Raw genomic sequence first — 19,835 nt, 5'->3', positions numbered from 1 at the left:
ACTTCTTTGCTTGCGAAGTGTCATTTGAGAATTGAAGGAACTATTTTATTTTTACTACACTGGATGTGAAAGACAAGCATGTGATTTCTCCAAAAATAATTAAGTCAGGCATGTGGCTTTCTTCACCTTTCATTACCTGCCATCTCTTTAAAGGAACACGCCGACTTTTTGGGACTTTAGCTTATTCACCGTATCCCCCAGAGTTAGATAAGTCCATACATGCCCCTTAGATCTCCGTGCGTGCCGTAACTCTGTTTGACGCACCCACCGCTAGCCTAGCTTAGCACAATGACTGGAGGTAAATGGCTCCAGCTAGCATACTGCTCCCAATAAGTGACAAAATAACGCCAACATTTTCCTATTTACATGTTGTGATTTGTATAGTCACAGCGTATACAAATAACAAGGTCACATGAGACACAGCCATCTTCTAACCGTATACATACTGGGAACTATATTCTCAGAAGGCGAAGCACTGCTACTTGTGCGGAGATAAGGTGATAAGGTGAATAAGCTAAAGTCCCAAAAAGTCGGCGTGTTCCTTTAATAGAATTTAATGGATATAGAGGCCCATGCTGTTTCCTCCATAATCCACAGAGATTTCATTAGTGTGGGAACATAAGACACCGCTAATTGTATTTCCATAGATGCTCAGTCTGGGACAACTTTTCATGTGTGATCTTATTTTCTAGAACACCGTGACAGTTGGGAGCCCAGGATGGAAGCTAAATCTGACGCAGGAGTTGGGCCTCTAAGTGCTGCGCTTAGAATGCAGGTGAGAGGTCTTCTGTTGCTGTTTCTACTTTCTATTACTGTCTTTAAAATAGGCAAAATTATTCTGTCAACCAACTCAAATCTTCAGAACCTGTGATTAGCCAATTTAAAGATTAATGTCTTTTGACAGTTATAACAAATATTTATTATATAGCATAAAATAAATTATATTTATAGTGCATCTTTAAATATATTCACACACTACAATTCAAAAGTTTATGGTCTAAAAGATTTTAAAATGTTTTTTAAAGAAATGAAACTGTTTTCTGTTTGAAAATATGTCAAGATGCAATTTATTTTTTATTATTGTTTGCTGAGATGTTTGTAGCTTTGTTATTGTGATCTGTTAGCATGTAGTGAGGAGCAGCAGGAGGTGGTTAGAAGAACAGGAGTACCAGTCATGGAGGCTCCGCCCACTAAAACTTCAACCACTCTCACCCGTGCCAAGGTATGAACAGCCTTGCCTTTTGGTTTCTACAAAATTCGCATCGCTCTGACTTTTGCTTGTGCGTTTGTGCACAGAATTAATTAGTCTCTCCTTTTCTCTGTTTGAATGTTTCTGTAACCATCAGTGATATAGAGATCTCCAGGGCACAGACTCCCAAGCCCATATCCCAGCTGGCTCAGGAGATCGGGCTGCTTCCGGAAGAGCTGGAAGCCTACGGGATCACCAAAGCCAAAGTCCGTTTGTCCCTCCTCAACCGCCTCCAACATCAGCCTGATGGCAAATATGTCCTGGTGGCAGGGTGCGACATCAATTTTTACTTCTGTCATTGAAGTTTAATTCATATCTCAATACTTCTAATCTAAACTGATGAAATCAATCAATCAATCAATCAATCAATCAATCAATCAATCAATCAAAACTAACTTTAGTTGGACAATAACTTGATCCTAGAGCTGCTGTAAAGCCAAAACAATCTCTGCTACTGTAATTTCCTATTATCACTGTAAAGCTGCTTTGAAACCATTCATATTGCATATTTTTTTGTATTGCAAGAACATGAATAAGATAAATACTAATACTTTCAGAGGTCAAAAGCATTTTAGGAAATCTTCAGGTCAATGTTTGTGTGCTTAGTCCAATTCTCACTATTAACTAGTTGCTTATTAGCATTCATATTACTAGGATATTGGCTGTTTATTAGTACTTATAAAGCACATATTAATGCCTTATTCTGCATGACCATATTCTACATCTCTTAATCCTACCCAATACCTAAACTTAACAATGACCTTACTAAATATTAAAAAGCAATAATTAGGAGTTTATTGAAGCAAAAGTCGTAGTTAATAGTTAGTTAATAATGAGAATTGGACTCTAAACTAAAGAGTGACTGTGTGTTTTCACGCTCAAGTCCGTGCGCGCGTTTGTACTCTGCCTCTACATTCCTAGAGCGAATGACTGGTGGACCCAGGGATCTTATCTACCGCTGACTCTCAAGCCCACCAGGAGCCTCCCTTTCATCCGTGTGTGTGAAGCGTGGCTCGGTCAGCTCCGATCAGGGGCTCAGGGTCTCTTTTATGTGTGTGGGGAATGTGCAGACCCCTGGCTTTATCAGTGGCCCCTTCCCTCTCCCCTAACTCTCCTTCTTTAAGTCCCGCTCTTTGTTCTGCCTACAGATGCTGTGAAGCAGCACTGCCCTCCCCACCCGGCCTACTCAATTACTGTCAACCACTGGCATGCCTTTACTGCACTGCCAAAAAAGCCACTCCACAAAGACGTAGAGAGAGAGAGAGAGAGAAAGAGAGGGAGGGAGGATGCTGATGGGGAGAGGGTTTGCCGGCAGTCTAATATAGTGAGATCAGAGGGAAAAAGAAAAGAGAGGAAAGGGATAAGGATGAATAGATGTAGATTCACAACCTCCTCTCATTGAATGTGGGAAAGCATGTGTTGATAATGTTTTCGGTCTATGTTTTTCAGTATAACTCCCACTCCTCTGGGTGAGGGGAAGAGTACAGTGACCATAGGTCTGGTCCAGGCCCTCTCCGCTCATCTCAAGCTGAACTCCTTCGCTTGTCTGCGACAGCCTTCCCAGGGCCCAACGTTTGGAGTCAAAGGTGTGTTTTTGTCTGTTTGCTTTACATTAGTTTGATATTTTAGTGTATGGATAACAATAACTAACAGCAATTTAAGGAATCATAGATGCACTTGTACCAAAATGTAGACGTCAGAATTAAGCAACCTTCTAAGATAATGTGGCATCACGTGTCCTTTGAATATTTTCAAATCAGTCACTTATTAGGCTGCACACAGCAAGGCAGCTCACAAAGTCTTGGATCAGAGCTAATGTCTGGCTATCTCAGACATTTTGTCTTGTTTTCATTGCTGTGTGTTTGCCAGTCTGCTTCATTATTTTGTCTCCCTGCAGGAGGAGCGGCGGGCGGGGGATACGCACAGGTCATTCCTATGGAGGAGGTGAGTGACAACAGACATCCTGTCTCCCGCTATCATAAAGCCCTTTCCCTTAGTATGCCACAACTGATGAAAGCCTTTGAAGAACTCACACAGACATTGAGACTAAATAAATAAAAATCACTACTGGTCTCAGACTTTTGGACTATGCACTTTCTTTTGTTTTGTTTTGTGCTTTTACAATTAATATCAGCAACTCCATTCAATATGAATGGAAAGTTTAAATTGAAAAATAACAATTAATAATTTCATCTTAAAATATACACATTTCGCTTTTAATGACTCATTTTTAAAAAAGTTCGACTTTTATATCTAGTTAAGTTTTATACTACATTTTGAATCCTAGATTTTCAATTTGACATCAGAATTTTGGGCAACACTAAACGTGTCTGTGTGAGAGAGCAGATACTGCATTTATCAGAAGCTTCAGAGAGCAGATTCCTATCTCTCACTTTCTGTTTCTTTCAGTTTAATCTCCACCTCACAGGAGACATCCACGCTATTACTGCAGCCAATAATCTAGTGGCGGCAGCTATTGATGCCCGCATTCTCCATGAAGCTACCCAATCAGACAAGGTAAACAATCATAATGTACAGGTATTTGTGATTTCACACTGGACTGTATCCCTGGGATTCAATGTTGTGGCCAATCAATAGTTAGTTGATCAATAGCAGTGTAATTAAAGGGGATTGTTTCTGGTTCTATACAAGGCTGCATGTTTATTACTTCCTTTAGCTATTTATTTTTTTGTCTTATAGGCCCTGTACACCAGACTAGTGCCGTCTGTTAATAGCGTGAGACGCTTCTCTCCTATACAGCTGGCTCGCCTGCAGGTGAGTCTGAAAGAGATCTTTGTACCTATGACTTTTTTAACTTTTATTACTTCATAATGCCCTCATCATTTGACACAAAAATCACTAGAGCAGTGGATTTCAATTAGTGGGACGGGAGCTTCAGCAAGCCTCCAAGGGGACTCTAAATTACTTAAAATTATGTAAAATAAGACAAAACAAGCATTTAAAATGAACTAAAACTACTAAAATTTCTATTTATTTCTTATTTTATTTCTTCCCTTAGCTGTTTTTTATTTTTTCATGTTCATTGAGGAATCAGGCTTTCTGTAATCCTGGATAAATTGGGTATCTAACAAATTTAGACCTGGCAAAGTCATGTATATTAATAAAACCTGTGGGCATTTTTAAAATTACATGACTTTTTCTAGTTATGCCAAGCAAAACATTCTATCAGGTTGAAATAGAAAAAAGAAAAAAAAAATAGTTTTTAGTTCTTATCCAGTAAATAGGAACTCTGTAAATATCTGAATGCAGTACATCTGATAACCAACAGGGGTCCTCATACAGCTACTGCGAAACTAGCGATTTATAATTCTATAACTATAATTCACAGCAAGTCTCAGCCGCTCAGTGTTTTTCTCTTTTTGTTGTGTTATGTTGACTGTGACACAGATAAGCTGAGAGACTTCTTAAAACACAAACTGTTTATGTTTGCTCAGGGACAAGATTGGGTTGACTTACATTTGGAAAGGCGAAGCTGGTAAATTTACGAGAGAGACAACCAACATTTCGAAGAGAAATCTAATTAAAAAGATGGTCTGAAAGAAATTTATGACCACACAATTTGCCATTTAGGAAAAATCCCCTGAATTCTTCATCTGAGTCAAGGCCAACACTTAGAGCAGTAATAAAAATGTTTCAATAGTAGGTTTGTTTAAAGTGAATGATCAGCATTTTCATCATGGTAATCAGTGCACTTGTGTCTGTCTTTTCCTCACTGTTGTTTTCAGCGTCTTGGAATAAACAAATCTGAACCCAGTGACCTCACACCGCAAGAGGTCAGCGCATTTGTCCGTCTTGACCTTGACCCTGAGAAGATCACATGGCAGCGAGGTAGGACCTTGTGCAATGTGGATTGCTTTACTGTTCTTCATATGGTATGTTCTTACGAGAATCCCTTGATGGGTCATAGAAAGATTTAGAGATTGTGGTGCAGGAAATATGATACAGAAGACAGTTAGTCAGCTGAAGCAAGCAGCATGACACAATATGTGGCCATCGGCTACATTTTACTGATTTATTACTTCTTTTTCAATCGGATAGTGGAACGCCATTACAGACTGGCCATGACATGTCATTATATTTGCGAGCAGTTTTTTAGAGCTAGTCCCTTCTTAAACCCATGCAGTTCCGGGTCTACTCTTCGCACCTGGGAGGGATGCCAAATGTAGACCTTCTGCGTCCGATTATGACGCAGTGGCCTCTGATAGCTGCGATCACTGGGGATGAGATTCAGCTGGATTGGGGTGTTTCCCATTTCGCTCGTGGCCGCCTGGGAACATCTGCTGCCTTTTAGCCTATATTCAGAAGATAGTGCTGCAGTGACTGATGGGATATTTACTCTGTCGGTTCAAAAGTGCACACTAAGATGAGGGGCCTGGAAGATTAAGAACAGCTTTACATCTCTCTCCCGCTGCGAATGCGAAACTGTCTGTGTGTTTGAGAAGATCCTCACAACTTTCTCTGTGACGTTCATAAATGTAATGCTTAATAATAAACCGTTAAGGGTTTCCCATGTTCATTATAGGAAGATATCACAGTGAATAATGATGTTATTAATCAATCTTCAGATGAAATGTTTTCGATGTGCTGTAGTTTATGTACACTGTTCTCACATATAGATGAATTGAAACAGATACACAAGAGGAATATGGGAGACTGCCAGAAAGCAGACTTAACCACTGTTGTCATTTTTGTTGCCCATGACATGTTTACAGTGAGGCTTATAATAATTGCTCTGCATTTCTATGAGAAAATACCAGAGGGTTTAAATTTTTCCCCCTCCATCTTCCTAACCCTTTGGGAGTTGTGTTTGTCTCATACTGCCCCCTTCTACATTTAGCTTGGCTGCAAGAAAAAAACTGCAATTCAAAAAGTCTTTGAGGAATGCATGCTTATTGCTTATTGCAAGGTTATGGTTTTGCTTGGCGTCCATCCCTCTGGGTCTCTTTAGGTCATTAGTTTTTTGAGATTCATTAGATTGTCTCATACATCTCCTCTGCAGTGACTGCCAGATCTGAAAAATCTGTTCAGCTTGCAGCACTTAATGTCCAGCTGAGTTCCCTTATGACATGATTCTCTCCAGCCGTTGTCTTCAGATACAGCGCTGCTACGTTGTCGTTGAGCAGATAGAAACTGCCAAACAATTTGATGTTATTGCAACCTGAAAACCATATTGCATCTATCCCAAAAAAAAACAAAAAAAAAGAAATCCTGAAATATTGCACTTGAAACATGTAACGAAGTTAGTTGTTGTGGGAAGGAGGAGGCGGAAAATGGTGAATGTTCACAAACTTTAAAGGGGTAGTTCACCCAAAAATGAAAATTCTGTCATCATTTACTCACCCTCAAGTTGTTCCAAACCTGTATGAGTTTCTTTGTTCTGCTGAACACAAAGGAAGATATTTTAAAGAATGTTTGTAATCAACAGATCTCGGTCCCCATTGACTACCATAGTAGGAAAAAAATATACTATGGTAGTCAATGGGGACCCAGATCTGTTTGGTCACAAACATTCTTCCAAATATCTTCCTTTGTGTTCAGCAGAACAAAGAAACTCATACAGGTTTGGAACAACTTGAGGGTGAGTAAATGATGACAGAATTTTCATTTTTGGGTGAACTATCCCTTTAATATATAAATAAACACAAAAGGAAAGGAAAGACGGCAGCCCCTCATGGACGACTGCCGCACATACAAACAAAACGTAACGTACTGTAAAAGTCCTTTACTGTCATCGCTCCTCCTTTTATGCTTCCGAAGCTCATCCGTGAGAGACCGGTGTAGCAACCCTCAGCCTCGTCTTGCTTGCCACACAATAGATTTAAAATTCTTAGTTTTATCATAGGTAGTTGTATAAAGGAGAAATTCACCTAGAAATGAGAATTGGTATTACATCTTAACATCAATTATGGCTGTCCTTATGCACACTGCCTGGTTAATGAACACATCTTTCTTTTCAGCCAGGCATTTTCAGTTAATCTGATCCTGTTCACAAAATAGGTCTGAATGATTTTGGTAAAAAAAAAAAAAAAACTGGTACAAAGTCTATTTGTCTGGAGGGACTAGGAGTGACCCTAGGCATAAGTAGTGAACTGTCCAATAGCAACTCGATTGACAAATAAAGAAAGAAAAGCATTTGACATATTGACATAGAATAGAAATTGGCAAATTTTAAATTTTTATATACAATTTAAATATGCTTCTAAATATGCTTTATTAATTTACTAAAATAGAGAACATTTAAATATACGGTTTTAAATGTTTATTAATTTGTCAATTCAAAATGTTTAAATAAAATTAAGGAGGAATAAGTTATCAGTTAATTAAAGTGTCAATCCTTGTCCTCTGTATATTTGAGGTGAAGATAATCAGTAAATAGTGACAAATCATGCTGCTTCAGGCAACTTGGAGTATAGTGCACCGGTCATGTTGACTACTTTTATGGTGCTTTTACAGTATGTCGTTTTTGAAGCATGAAAGTTTCGGTCCCCATTCAATTGCATGGAAATGAGTGACTAGTGCATCGTTAATTACTCCTTTTTGTGTTTAATGGAAGAATGTCAGTCATATAGGGTTGGAGCTTTCCTGTAGCTCAAACAGTAGAGCGTTGGCGCTTCCAACGCCAAGATCATGGGTTCGATTTCCCAGGGAAAGCAAGAACTGATAAGAATGTAAATGTGCACCTTGAAATGCAATGTAAGTCGCTTTGGATAAAAGCGTCTGCCAAATGCATAAATGTAAATGTCAAATGGAATGGAATTTCTTTTCTAAGAAAATCAGGCTTTTTTTCTTTTTCTTTTTATTCTTCATTCTGTTTTCAAATCGTGTTTTCCTGTTTCCAACAGTCGTTGATACCAATGACCGATTTCTGCGCAAGATCACTGTCGGCCAGGCCAACACAGAAAAAGGCCACGCTCGCCAGGTACGTGCTTCATACTTCTGATTCGATTAACCAACCGTTAAAGGTGATGCATACTAGTTTTGTCACTTTTCCTCAATGATTATTTGCCTCCCGCTGCTCTAAATCTCTTTCTCTATGCCTCTTTCACTTTTATGTGTATTTCCCTTAACTGGAATAAAAGTCCTGCAGTATGTCAACTGCTGTCATAAATAATTACTTTTAAACCAAATCAGGCAGATAACAGCATGCTCCTCAATGGGAAACAGTCTAAGTAAAAGCAAATGTTTCAAAAAAGGTGTTATTGTGCGCATAGCAAACCCTCTGAGCTGGCCAAGCATTTGCTTACATTCGTCTCCCTCCCACTGTACCAAAACCACTAAAATGTGCACTACAGCACAGCACTTTTGTTCTTGAGAGACATACAGTACAGTATACAGTAGACTGTGTGTATGTTTGAAATTGAAAACAAATTCACTTAAGCATGTTACCTCAATCTTTGCAAACATTGACTCAGAACACCTCAGCAATTAGGGTGCTGTAAATGGACTTAAATGGCAGGTAATGATGACACAAGTGGTGTGTTAAGCGGCCCGTCTCTCCTGATAAGGCATCTGGCCACCACTCCTCTACTCCCAGCTGTTTTATTGGGGGAGTATTTATTAGCTGAGAGTTAAACCAGGACGGCTCGGTTTTAGTCCAGCTGGGGTTGTCTTGGACACATGTGGGAGCAGTTTACTGTATGTGATAAAGAACCAGACTTGGCAGATGTTGCGAGTCTGACAAATCTCTCCACCGTCTTATTTCCTGACGATTCATTTTGATGGAAATCGCCCTAAATCATCACTGTGATGTGTTTGTGTGCTGGTCAGTTTTTGATCTTTCCCCTCTCATTCTTACAGACCCAGTTTGATATTGCGGTGGCCAGTGAGATCATGGCTATCCTTGCTCTGACAGATGGATTGGCTGACATGCGGGCCAGGCTGGGGCGTATGGTTGTGGGCAGCAGCAGAAATGGCCAGCCGATCACTGCCGATGACTTGGTGTGTGTGAGAGACAACTTGAGCAGTGCTGTCTGTGGAGTGACTTTTAATCACCTGCTCATTTTATATATAAAAAAAAAATATATATATATATATATATATAATTCTTTGTTAAATGTGGATAAAGTGTATTTAAACTTCTCTGTCCTGTTTTATTCATATTGCTTAGTTTATTTAGTCGTTAATTGCAAATTGTCAGCCCTACCATAGAGACATTCAGCAACTGCTAAATATTTTGACATTGCTTTGCTCTTTGGTTCTCTCAGGGTGTAACCGGGGCTTTGGCAGTCCTCATGAAAGATGCTATCAAACCTACACTGATGCAGACACTGGAGGTGAGACCTCTTCCCTGTTCCTGTACCCCAAACTCTCAGTATCTTTTACACAGTCGTTCGCTTGTGTGCTATTTTTCTTATTCTGTCTCCCTCACACATGCACACATAACTGTCCTATCTTGATGGAAACTCCCAAACTTGATACTCTCAGTGTTGGTGAAGTGATAGGATATTAGATGCTTGACACAGAAAACACACACTCCTACAGTAACACATGCACATCTGGTTTTAGTTTTGGCTCAGTGGGAGTGTGTCTCTGTCTTTGACTATCAAACCCTGAACACTATGAGAAAACTGGAAATGAGAAATAGACAGTGGTGAAAAGCCTGATTGTTGGAATGCCTTTCATCTTTATGGCTTTTAAACATGCAAATGACTAGTGATTGATGTTTGGTGTTTACGGGCGTGTGTTTTTGCACGTGACATGCATAAGAGTTGCATGTTTGTAGAGAGAGCCACAGAACTGCTTTGTGAAACCTTTCCTGCCTCGTTTCCTGTTTCTTCTGTGAAGAGGAATCATATCAGAACAAACCAGGCAGCAAAGGGTTGTGGGAATATTACACTGGCCTATAATGTCCCTGCTGGGATTGGGATGTATGCAAGTATGTGTGTGTGTGAACGAGTGAGAGAGGAAGTGTGTGAATGCTTAAAGGATATGCATGTGTCCACAGATGTAGCGAACTAATCCTGTTTGATTGACAGTAGACAAAAGATGTGAGATTTGTTGAGAGTGTCTCTGATGGATGGATATTTTGTGTGTCTGCGACGTTAGCTGCAGGTTAGGGACAAAATTGTCCATTTGTTCGTGTGATGCTGAGAGAAACACCAGTCTATATATATACAAACACTTTTATTCAGAAATGAGGCAGCATTAAATTGATCAAAAGTGACCGTAAAGACATTTAAATTTCTATTTCAAAAGCTGTTATTTTGAACTTCATCTCAGAATACTTAAATGTATCATGATCTCAGCAAAAAGATATATATAAACAATATATAAACTGTTTTCAACATTGATACTAATAAGAAATTCTCTGTCAATTTGTAGTTAAACTAGTAGTTAAGACAAATTTGAAGTAATTTAGAGTCAGTACCAACCTATAGAGTCATAACCAACCTGTTCCTGCCTGCTGTGCTCTGACTTGCTTGGTTTTTCCTGTTTTCTAACTTTCCTGGCTTGGCATGCCAAATCTCTCCTCTTTTCCACAGTCACAGGGCAAAGAGCTCCAATCTTTCCATTTCCAGTTTTTTGATATTGTAGTTTTTTATTTATTTCTGAGGACAGGTCACTGGAAAACCATACACTCTCTTTCCATCACTCATTCTTTCACTTTTTAACAAGCTGCCACTAGTGGGCAAACTTGTTGCTGTAAATTGATTTGTTCAATTGTTTTGCAGATGGAAAAAAGTTACTGGTTGACTTTTATCAGTACTGATTGATGTTTTAAACTTGTGTGACGCGTATGAATCGTTTAGGTTATAATGAGCTACGCATTGTCAAAATCTACCTACAGTTGATGTTTATCACATTTCATCAATTTTATATGAGGGTTCAGTTGGTGCAAGACTGAGATGTACTGTAGAAGCATACGGCACACTACTATTTTTTTTTTTTTTTTTTTTTTTTAACAAATGTATTAAAGTGAACTGAATCAATTTGATTAATCGTCTCAGGGCTCTGGCAGGCTTGTTACTAATCATTTCATGTCTCAAAACTTGGTTCACTTACCTCACTTGACTCCTCTTTTGGCTCTTTGAGTCTCAAAGGGTGATGTGCTAATGAAGAATATTTTGTAATGTTTATATCAGCACCTGCAGAAGTAGTGGAAGGAGAATGCCGTGATAAAAGTTTATGTAAATAAAGGAAGGTTGTCTCCATTGATGGAGAGCTTTTTTTTTGTTTCAACCTTCCATCCTTTTCCTGAATTTAAATGACTTCACCATCACTCCATGCTTTGTTTTGTATGTACTCCCTTTCCATCTTCCTGCACTCTCTCTTTCCTGTCCCTTCAGCTGTCAGTGTATGTGGTGTTGCTTTTCAGTGTTTGGGAAGTTACAGAGGACCTCAGGGTCATCAGTTCAAACCCCACATTTTCACTGAGCTTTAAATGCTGAGCTGAGCTGATGATGATGATGATGATGATGATGAAACAGACCTTCACAATGTTTAAAGTTTACTGTAGTTGAAGATCAAATGGATCTAACATACAAGCTCAACCACATGTCTTTTAATAATAAAAAAAACCCTCAGATGTGGAGATTGACCTCTTAAACTTGTATTGTCAGTTACCAGCTTTTGAAATGGCAATGTCTACTGTAATTTTCAGGTAATCTTGATTCACAGTGCCAGTCATTTGTATGTAATGCATGTCTGGCTTGGTTTGCACTGATATTGTTTGTCTTTGTCATGTCAGGGCACTCCAGTGTTTGTGCATGCTGGACCTTTTGCTAACATCGCCCATGGAAACTCCTCTATCTTGGCAGACAAGCTGGCTCTTAAACTAGTTGGAGAAGAAGGCTATGTTGGTGGGTGCACACACACACAAACACAATCAGTCGCACAACACTGCTTTTGCTTTTTGTAGTCGCATGCTTTAATTGACTACAGACAAAGGCTATGCTGGGGGTAAGTTAAAACAACAACAGTAGAGTTGTTTTCTGGTTCAAATCAGACTCCTGCTCATGAGTGGTAACACATGCTTATTGGCATGATCTACAGCTTGAATACAATCACAAGATCTGGTGTTGTGAAAAATTCAATCACCCTACAGAATCCTATCACCCTTAACAACCAACAATTGATAAATAATGTAAATAAACACACAATGAAAAATAATACATGATAGATAGTAGTGTATATGTATTTAAAAATATTAATATTTAAAACATTACTGTTTAAAAGTTTGTTAGTAAGATTTTTTTTGTTTTTGAAACCAGTCTCTTATTCTCACCAAGACTGCATTTATGATCAGATTGATCATTGTCATTATATTGTTCAAAAATGGAGTAAAACCGTAATATTATTATAATTTTATATAACTGTTTTCTATTTTAATACCATTTTAATATGTATTTTATTCCTGTGATGGACTAGCACAATTTTCAGCAGTCATTAGTCTTTTTTGTCACATGATCCTTCAGAAATCATTCTAATATGCTGATTTGATGCTATAGAAACATTTCTTATTATTATCAATGTTGAATTAGCAGTTGTGCTTCCACGGTTTTGTGGAAACCGTGATACTTTTTTACAGGAATCTTTGATGAAACGGCATTTATTTGAAACATTAGAACATACATTAGAAATGTCTTTACTGTCACTTTTGATAAATTGAATGCATCCTTGCTGATATAAAAGTATTAATTTCTTCCAAAACAGTCTTAATGCAAACATTTTAATGGTAATATATAATAATATATAATTTTGACTTACACATGTAGCAACTTGCATTAGGGTATTTTAAAGGCTTAATGACTAATCAGTTAATGTTTTGCTAAGTGAGTGACTCAATGTCTGAGTGGCTAGTGGCATGTCTTGCTGTCATGCAAACTGGAAAAAACAAGAAAGGTTTAATTTAACAATTTATAATGTGACCATTTAAATTGCATTAATTGACCATCTTTACGAAGTTATGACGACGATAATTAATAAAATAATTTTCTACAAGTATATAGAATTTGGCACAACACTGAATCCTTTATCTTAAAACCCAGAAGAATGTTTCTTTTGTTTTGTTTTAAAGCTAATCCTCTGTGTCGGCACACCTGAACACACACACACACACACACACACACACACACTTTATCTTGCCATCTCTCCGTCACTTTATCACTTCCTCTCTCCATTTCTCTCTCTCTCTCATTCCTTTGCTCCTCTTTATCCCTCCCTCCCCTGCTCAATGACATGCCCCAGACACTAAAAGAATGCTGGGAATGGCAGAGGCCCTGTGGTCCACGCTAAGAGCAGTGTAAGCTTCACCCCTTCATTTAAGGACAAGCTGAAGTGTGTGAGCCCAATGAAAACACTGCCTACTAAACTGGCCAAGAGCTGTGTTGAGTTACAGCCTCTGGAATTTGAGATACTTTTTCTGCCAGCGTGTAAATAGTAAATTCTTTTGAAAGGGAACTTTAAGGGCTTCACGATTTTTTGAAATGCAGAAACCGAAATTGCGAATATGGCTTAGTGTGATGATCAAATAGCAAAGGCTGCGATTTAATTAATTAAATATATGGGCTGTGTGTTTCGGAGTGAAGCGTGGCACCGTGTTATTACGTGCGTACAGTGTTCTCAGCATCTCAGAGCAGCTTGATTCACATGAAATGTTGCTCCACTCCATCTCCGCATCTGAATTTGGGTAACTTATTACACGCATTTGGGAACACAGCGTGCGGCAACCATCTTCTCAATCTTAAACTGGCTGTTTACAAAAAAGAGAAGCTTTAAGGGCTCCCTGCGGTTTTCTTTAAAATTATAAGTTTGATGGTTTAATGTTTGAAAATGAAGAAATTAAGACCGTGGGAAATATTAGCATTGTAATTTTGCAGTTTTACAGTAAAATAACACAATTTTTATTTTACAGTGAAATATCACAATAGTAATATTTCTATTATAATATATTTCATTATTATTATTATTATTATTATTAATAATAATAATAATAATAATAATCAATCTACTACTACTACTACTACTACTACTACAACATTTATTATTATTATTAATATAATCACACCGTTTCTGGCCAAATTGTGCAGCTCTTCAAACAAGCACAGCAATAGACCGAGTTGTTTTATAGAGCCCCCACACCCCAACTCCCAGAGGACAGTAAGAAAATGAATTGTTTGATTTACTGTATTGCGAAAGACAAGAAACTTGGACCTCTCTCGTTTGTTACATTCAAAGAAGTCCATATTGGACTTGGAGCATCAGCATCAACAAACAGCTGGAATGCTGGGAGTTTGTTGACTTTTGCAAAATGTTAGTGAAGGAGGGGGACGTGTGTATGCGTTACCTGAAGCCAAGGTATGTGTGGTATGTAGTGTTTTTGCTGTGGGTGAGAGGGAGGACGTTGCCTATATCAGCTGATTATATACAACAGATCTGCTTCACAGTAAAACCACCGCAGTGCTCAGAAATACCAGAGTGGCATGGTAGTAACCTTTATTCTACCCAAACTAAACTGATCATGCTCAGACCTCAGACTGATAGATGTGCTGATAATTCCTGAATTCTCTGCAAGTTCCTGAAGACCGATAACATACTCCCACCTTACATTCTCTCTCAGACCTGGGATGGCTGTAAATGTGTGCCTGACTGGTGTGTGGATGACCTGAGGCCTGGTGATGTACACCCGTTTATAGGGAGCATCATATAGGAGGTGGTTTACTTTCTTATGGCATTGGCACCTGGTCTTGCCAAGGTCATGAGCGCGGTCTCCAGGATAACGCTCTGATTCTGTGGTTTTTTTTTATTTTTTATCAGAAAGTAAGGATGGGCTAAAATGTCCTCACTTTTCTCTCTTTGTCCTCCGATGGTCTAAATCTCAAACTGGTCCTCACAAAGATAGCTGTATATACACAGACACACACACACACACACACACACACACACACACACACACACACACACACACACACACACACACACACACACACACACACACACACACATGCAGAGCCTTAGAAAATATGCCAGACCTCTCTGGTGGAAATAACAACATTACCCTTCCCATTCCCTCCTGCTCCAAAGGCCTGGGAAGTAGCACAGGAAGCTTGCAGAGTTCTGGGAAAAATGGATGCGTGGAAAGACTCCACACATGCTTACTGTTCATTGGCACATACACACATTAATACTGACCTGTTCAAACCCAAACAGTAGATGTCTCTCACACACAAAAGTGGCATGCAGGGGGAAGGAAAATACAGTGGAGTTGAAATCATCTTATCAAAACAGTTTGTGATGCTCATGTGCTGTACACCATTGCCAGCACTTGTGAAAATGTGCCATTGATCACTCACTCATGATGGCAGTAACACATGTGGAGCACTTACATGCTCACTCTTAAAATGGTTGTAATTATATCCTTATTATAATGAATGGCAATAACTCTTCCTGGAATGTGGGGACAATTAGATTATTACGTAATTGTAGGTTGCTTTCATGTGTACGTGTGAGTGTTGTGCTCTTATCTGGCTCAGTAATAATAAAGTATAGATGCAGTATGTTTGTTTACATCAGTATCTAGCACAACAGAGCAGTTTTTATATCAATGTCTTGTTTATAAATGCTCTCAATATTGTTTAATTTCCTGCTCAGTGACGGAGGCTGGCTTTGGTGCGGACATTGGCATGGAGAAGTTCTTCAACATTAAGTGTCGGACGTCTGGGCTGAGGCCTGATGTGGTGGTGCTGGTAGCAACTGTACGAGCTCTGAAGATGCATGGAGGTGGACCAAATGTAAGTGTGTGTGCACAATCACATGTCCCTTCATATGCATGACTGCATTAAAAATACATTTGATATATTTACAATTGTCTGTATACTGTATATTTTTAAAGGTCACACCTGGTGTACCACTGCCTAAAGAATATATTAATGAGGTAAGCAATGTTTATTTCCCAATCTTGCTTCAAATTATTATATTTGTAAGTCTAATGATTTAGTGATTTAATTTTAGTAAGAACAAGATGTTTTGAACACTTTTTTTTTTTTAAACACAACTTATGTACTATCCTACTCCAACAATAAGTGGCGATATTGCTCCCCAAAGGCAGGATGAAAATAAAGAGGGTTGGAAGGAGGAAGGGGAGTAAATGAATGAGGGTTTGCCCCACCTCGTTTGAGCAAAGGCCCAGAGCACATCTCCTCCACCCTCTCCAGCTCCCCTCTTCCTCCCTAATGTGGTTTGTGTTATTCAATTAACAGGGTAAACACAATCTGTGTTGTTGAAGCTAGAGACACAGAGGCGTAATGGGAGTTGTAGTCTAAGAAACGCCGTACCTGCTTTTCATCAGTCTCTCTAAAGAAACCCAGCTGAGAAAATAACTCAAGTGCTTAAGCTAATTGTGTGGTTCTGTAATGAGAAACAGAAAGCACCAAAGCATGTCTCCTGAGCCTGAGACTGGTTCTGAGACTGGTTCTGCTCCATGAGCAACAATTGAGTTAAAAAAAAGAGCCGGAAGTTTCCTCTGAAAGCTAAGCCGGTTGGATGGCGTTCTCTAACTGACTCATCCTTTCATGAAGATCCTGATGAATCATTCAGATCCAACTAAGATTTTAATGCTTTCCAATTTTGTCTATTTCACTTCTCTAAAATGCACTTATTTTAAATCTTGTGAATTAAATGTTAATTATAACTAATTACAGACATCTTCATTTTGTTTTCTTTTTAACAAATGTATTGTCTGTTTACTTTTTTCATCAGAATTTGCAGCTGGTTGCCGATGGCTGCAGTAACTTAAAAAAGCAGATTCAGATCGCTCATCTCTTTGGAGTCCCGGTGGTTGTTGCTCTGAATGTCTTCAAGTAAGGATTTGTCCATTACAAAAACTCCTTCTCCAGCATGCATGTTCTTCTAAAACATGATGTTTAAAAAATATGGTGCATTTAAACCATTAGAAAACAGCCATGGCTGACGCAAAGCAGAGAATCGATAGTTAAACAAAGTGCTCTGATCAAAAACAGCCACAGATGGTGTCCTAATTTAGCCTTTTTGCACTTAAACGTGTCATGTCTGGAAGCCCACTCTTTTTGATGAATATTTAGCCAAAATGTGGTTTGCCCTGTGCCATTTTTGATTTGCCTTGTCAGATCCCATGACATTTCGCTTTCTTTGAAGGACTGACACTCAAGCAGAGATCGACTTGGTGTGTCGCATCGCAGAGGCTTCTGGGGCCTCTGCTGCTGTTCCGTGTCATCATTGGTCCAGAGGTGGGCGGGGCTCTGTGGAGCTGGCACATGCTGTGAAGGAAGTTGCATCTCAGGAGAGCCGTTTTCAACTCCTGTACAATCTGCAGGTGGGGCCAGTTGCGATTTATTTGTGTAAAAAAACAACAACAGTTGAACAATAATAAAACATTTAATAAAATAAGTAAAACCGAATTTGATTCTGATGGGTGGTTTAAATATGATCGTATCTAAAGGTCAGCTGGTTTGAGTTAACCTTAGTGAGTTTGGAGGTTGTGACTTTGATTAAGTGATGCTATGAAAGGCACGGTAATCTCTGCTCTTGGCTCTGGCTGCCCTCTATTATCCTATTAGAGGTCTGGGCGCTTGCTATCCCAATCATGTACATGGAGAACTGACTGGGGATTTATGACCACCAGATAGGCAGAAGCCACATTTTAGAGCTGATAATTAAAAATAATAATAATACTTTTTTATCTCCCCCCGCACTCCTACTCTTTTTACTCCCTTGATCTGTTAAGTAATTATTATGGTCTTTTTTTCTTTTTACAGGATCCTATTGTAGAGAAAATTCGGACGATTGCACAAAAGGTTTATGGTGCTGATGACATTGAGCTTTCACCTGAGGCTCAAGCTAAAATAGACTACTACAATCAACAGGTGAGAAGGGCTGTACATTGCCACTTAACTTTACAAATGCACAAACAGTTTTGATATTTGAGCTTGTTTTTTTATAAATATTTTCAAACTTTTAATATTCAATGTTTATCTCCATTTTATCATTTGTTTTAGTTATATGCATCAATATAACAGTACATAGTTATAAACTACAATATTTATATACTTTTTATGCAAACAGATAGTTTTGAATGCATTTATTGAAACTGATAGCTGATTCATGGAAATTTACCAACTCTTTGCTACTCAAGTTTCATATTTTCGAGGACAAGGATGTGTCTAATGAATTTTTTTTTTTTACATTTATTTAGCTTTTTCAAAAAAATTCTTGCATCATCTGATGTTTCATATTGTTTGCAAATATGTTTCTTGAGCTGTGTGCTCATTGATATTAAATGGTTAGATAATCTTGGCCCAATGGGTGCATCTCTCAACATAAACAGTTAACGGATGTCAAGCGCCCAGAGCTGATGTTGTGCATGTCTTATGTGGGTATTAACTGTCTGTAAATCTCTCACAGGGTTTTGGTGCTCTTCCTATCTGCATGGCCAAGACCCACCTGTCTCTCTCTCACATGCCTGAGAAAAAAGGTGTTCCTACCGGTTTTATCCTGCCCATCAGAGATGTCCGTGCCAGCATTGGGGCAGGGTTTATCTACCCTTTAGTTGGAACTGTAAGTGATTATCCTTGAAATCTGATGGAAACTCTCATCTTGTTCTTTCTTTTCCATTCTGTCTGCATGTCTACACTTTCCTTCCAAATATATTTGATGGCTTTAAATCTTTTGATGGCTTTAAATCCATCCACTACCTCTTCATATTATGTTATTTTATTACTTCCTTTGCTGGTAAGTAACTGAATGTTTCAATAACTAATAGGATCCAGGATTACGATTGAACCAATGATCTATGACCTCTTTGGGACTTTTAAAAACAGCACTCATGCCAAATTCCTCTGCCTTCATGTTTTTGCTCTCTAAAAAACAATATTGCCTGGCCTAAGGCAGGTATATCTCTGTCTGAATTCCTGACAATGTTTGGTCAAGGCCGTTTTTAATAATGAGAAGTCTATTGGATTCCCACTTAGGATTCATGATGAAACCTGTGAATCAGCCTTCTAAAAACAACCCTTGGAGCATGTGTGGTCAACTTTTAAATGACCCATGCTTGCCTTTATGTGTGTGCATGTTTGTGGGTTTTTATTAAGATACTCCATCCTTGGATTTTTTTTTTTTTTAAAGCTATAAAAACATTCATATACATGCATGAAGAACAGTAATCTGTTGGTTTCACTGTTTAAAAAAAGGTTAGAAGTTTGATTATTTTGATTTGATGATATCATGTGGTGATGCTCTGTTTGAGCATCCTGACCAGCTGGATTTTGCTTTGTGACCCATTTTGGCCAACCAGTGGTGGACCTGAGGAGTTTGAGGAACCCTGAAAACTGTCATTGTTTTGCAATTTCAATTTGGTGACGCTGCTTAATTTCACTAGTTTTTAATATAAATAACAATATGTTTGTCCACTGTTGCTCCATGCTTTTGTTATTAATTGGCTCTAGCCCTTCCTCTTGCTAAAGTTTCCTTTAATAGTGCCCCAGTTTGATTGAGCCAGCATTTTTGTATCTTTTTGTCATTGTGTGTTTTGTGGGCCGGGTGAGGCTTAGGAAAAGGAAGCTCATTTCCGGGTTGAGAGTGAGGTCTTGGCTAC

At 38.6% G+C, this 19,835-nt stretch overlaps 1 protein-coding gene across 3 annotated transcripts in view; it reads left to right on the top strand.

The window, feature by feature from the left end:
- The window catches only part of mthfd1l (methylenetetrahydrofolate dehydrogenase (NADP+ dependent) 1 like), a 35,498-nt gene that overhangs the window by 5,367 nt on the left and 10,296 nt on the right, over positions 1-19,835 (top strand). For 2 of the 3 annotated variants that reach the window (XM_084432561.1, XM_084432560.1), the window contains exons 9-26: positions 693-775; positions 1,125-1,222; positions 1,347-1,520; positions 2,699-2,835; positions 3,147-3,193; positions 3,659-3,766; positions 3,950-4,024; positions 4,996-5,098; positions 8,113-8,189; positions 9,068-9,208; positions 9,475-9,543; positions 11,958-12,069; positions 15,860-15,999; positions 16,101-16,142; positions 16,967-17,067; positions 17,381-17,558; positions 18,001-18,108; positions 18,647-18,799. In XM_084432561.1, coding sequence (XP_084288687.1) covers positions 693-775; positions 1,125-1,222; positions 1,347-1,520; positions 2,699-2,835; positions 3,147-3,193; positions 3,659-3,766; positions 3,950-4,024; positions 4,996-5,098; positions 8,113-8,189; positions 9,068-9,208; positions 9,475-9,543; positions 11,958-12,069; positions 15,860-15,999; positions 16,101-16,142; positions 16,967-17,067; positions 17,381-17,558; positions 18,001-18,108; positions 18,647-18,799 — 1,946 coding nt within the window. Of the gene's footprint in view, positions 1-692; positions 776-1,124; positions 1,223-1,346; positions 1,521-2,698; positions 2,836-3,146; positions 3,194-3,658; positions 3,767-3,949; positions 4,025-4,995; positions 5,099-8,112; positions 8,190-9,067; positions 9,209-9,474; positions 9,544-10,068; positions 10,146-11,957; positions 12,070-15,859; positions 16,000-16,100; positions 16,143-16,966; positions 17,068-17,380; positions 17,559-18,000; positions 18,109-18,646; positions 18,800-19,835 lie in introns of those variants that run through there. The other variant, XM_084432562.1, reaches the window with a different exon arrangement.

This window comes from Rutilus rutilus, assembly GCF_951802725.1.
Source record: "Rutilus rutilus genome assembly, chromosome: 15".
In the NCBI taxonomy this organism is placed as follows: Eukaryota; Metazoa; Chordata; class Actinopteri; order Cypriniformes; family Leuciscidae; genus Rutilus; species Rutilus rutilus.
This window is presented reverse-complemented; position numbering and strand designations above follow the sequence as displayed.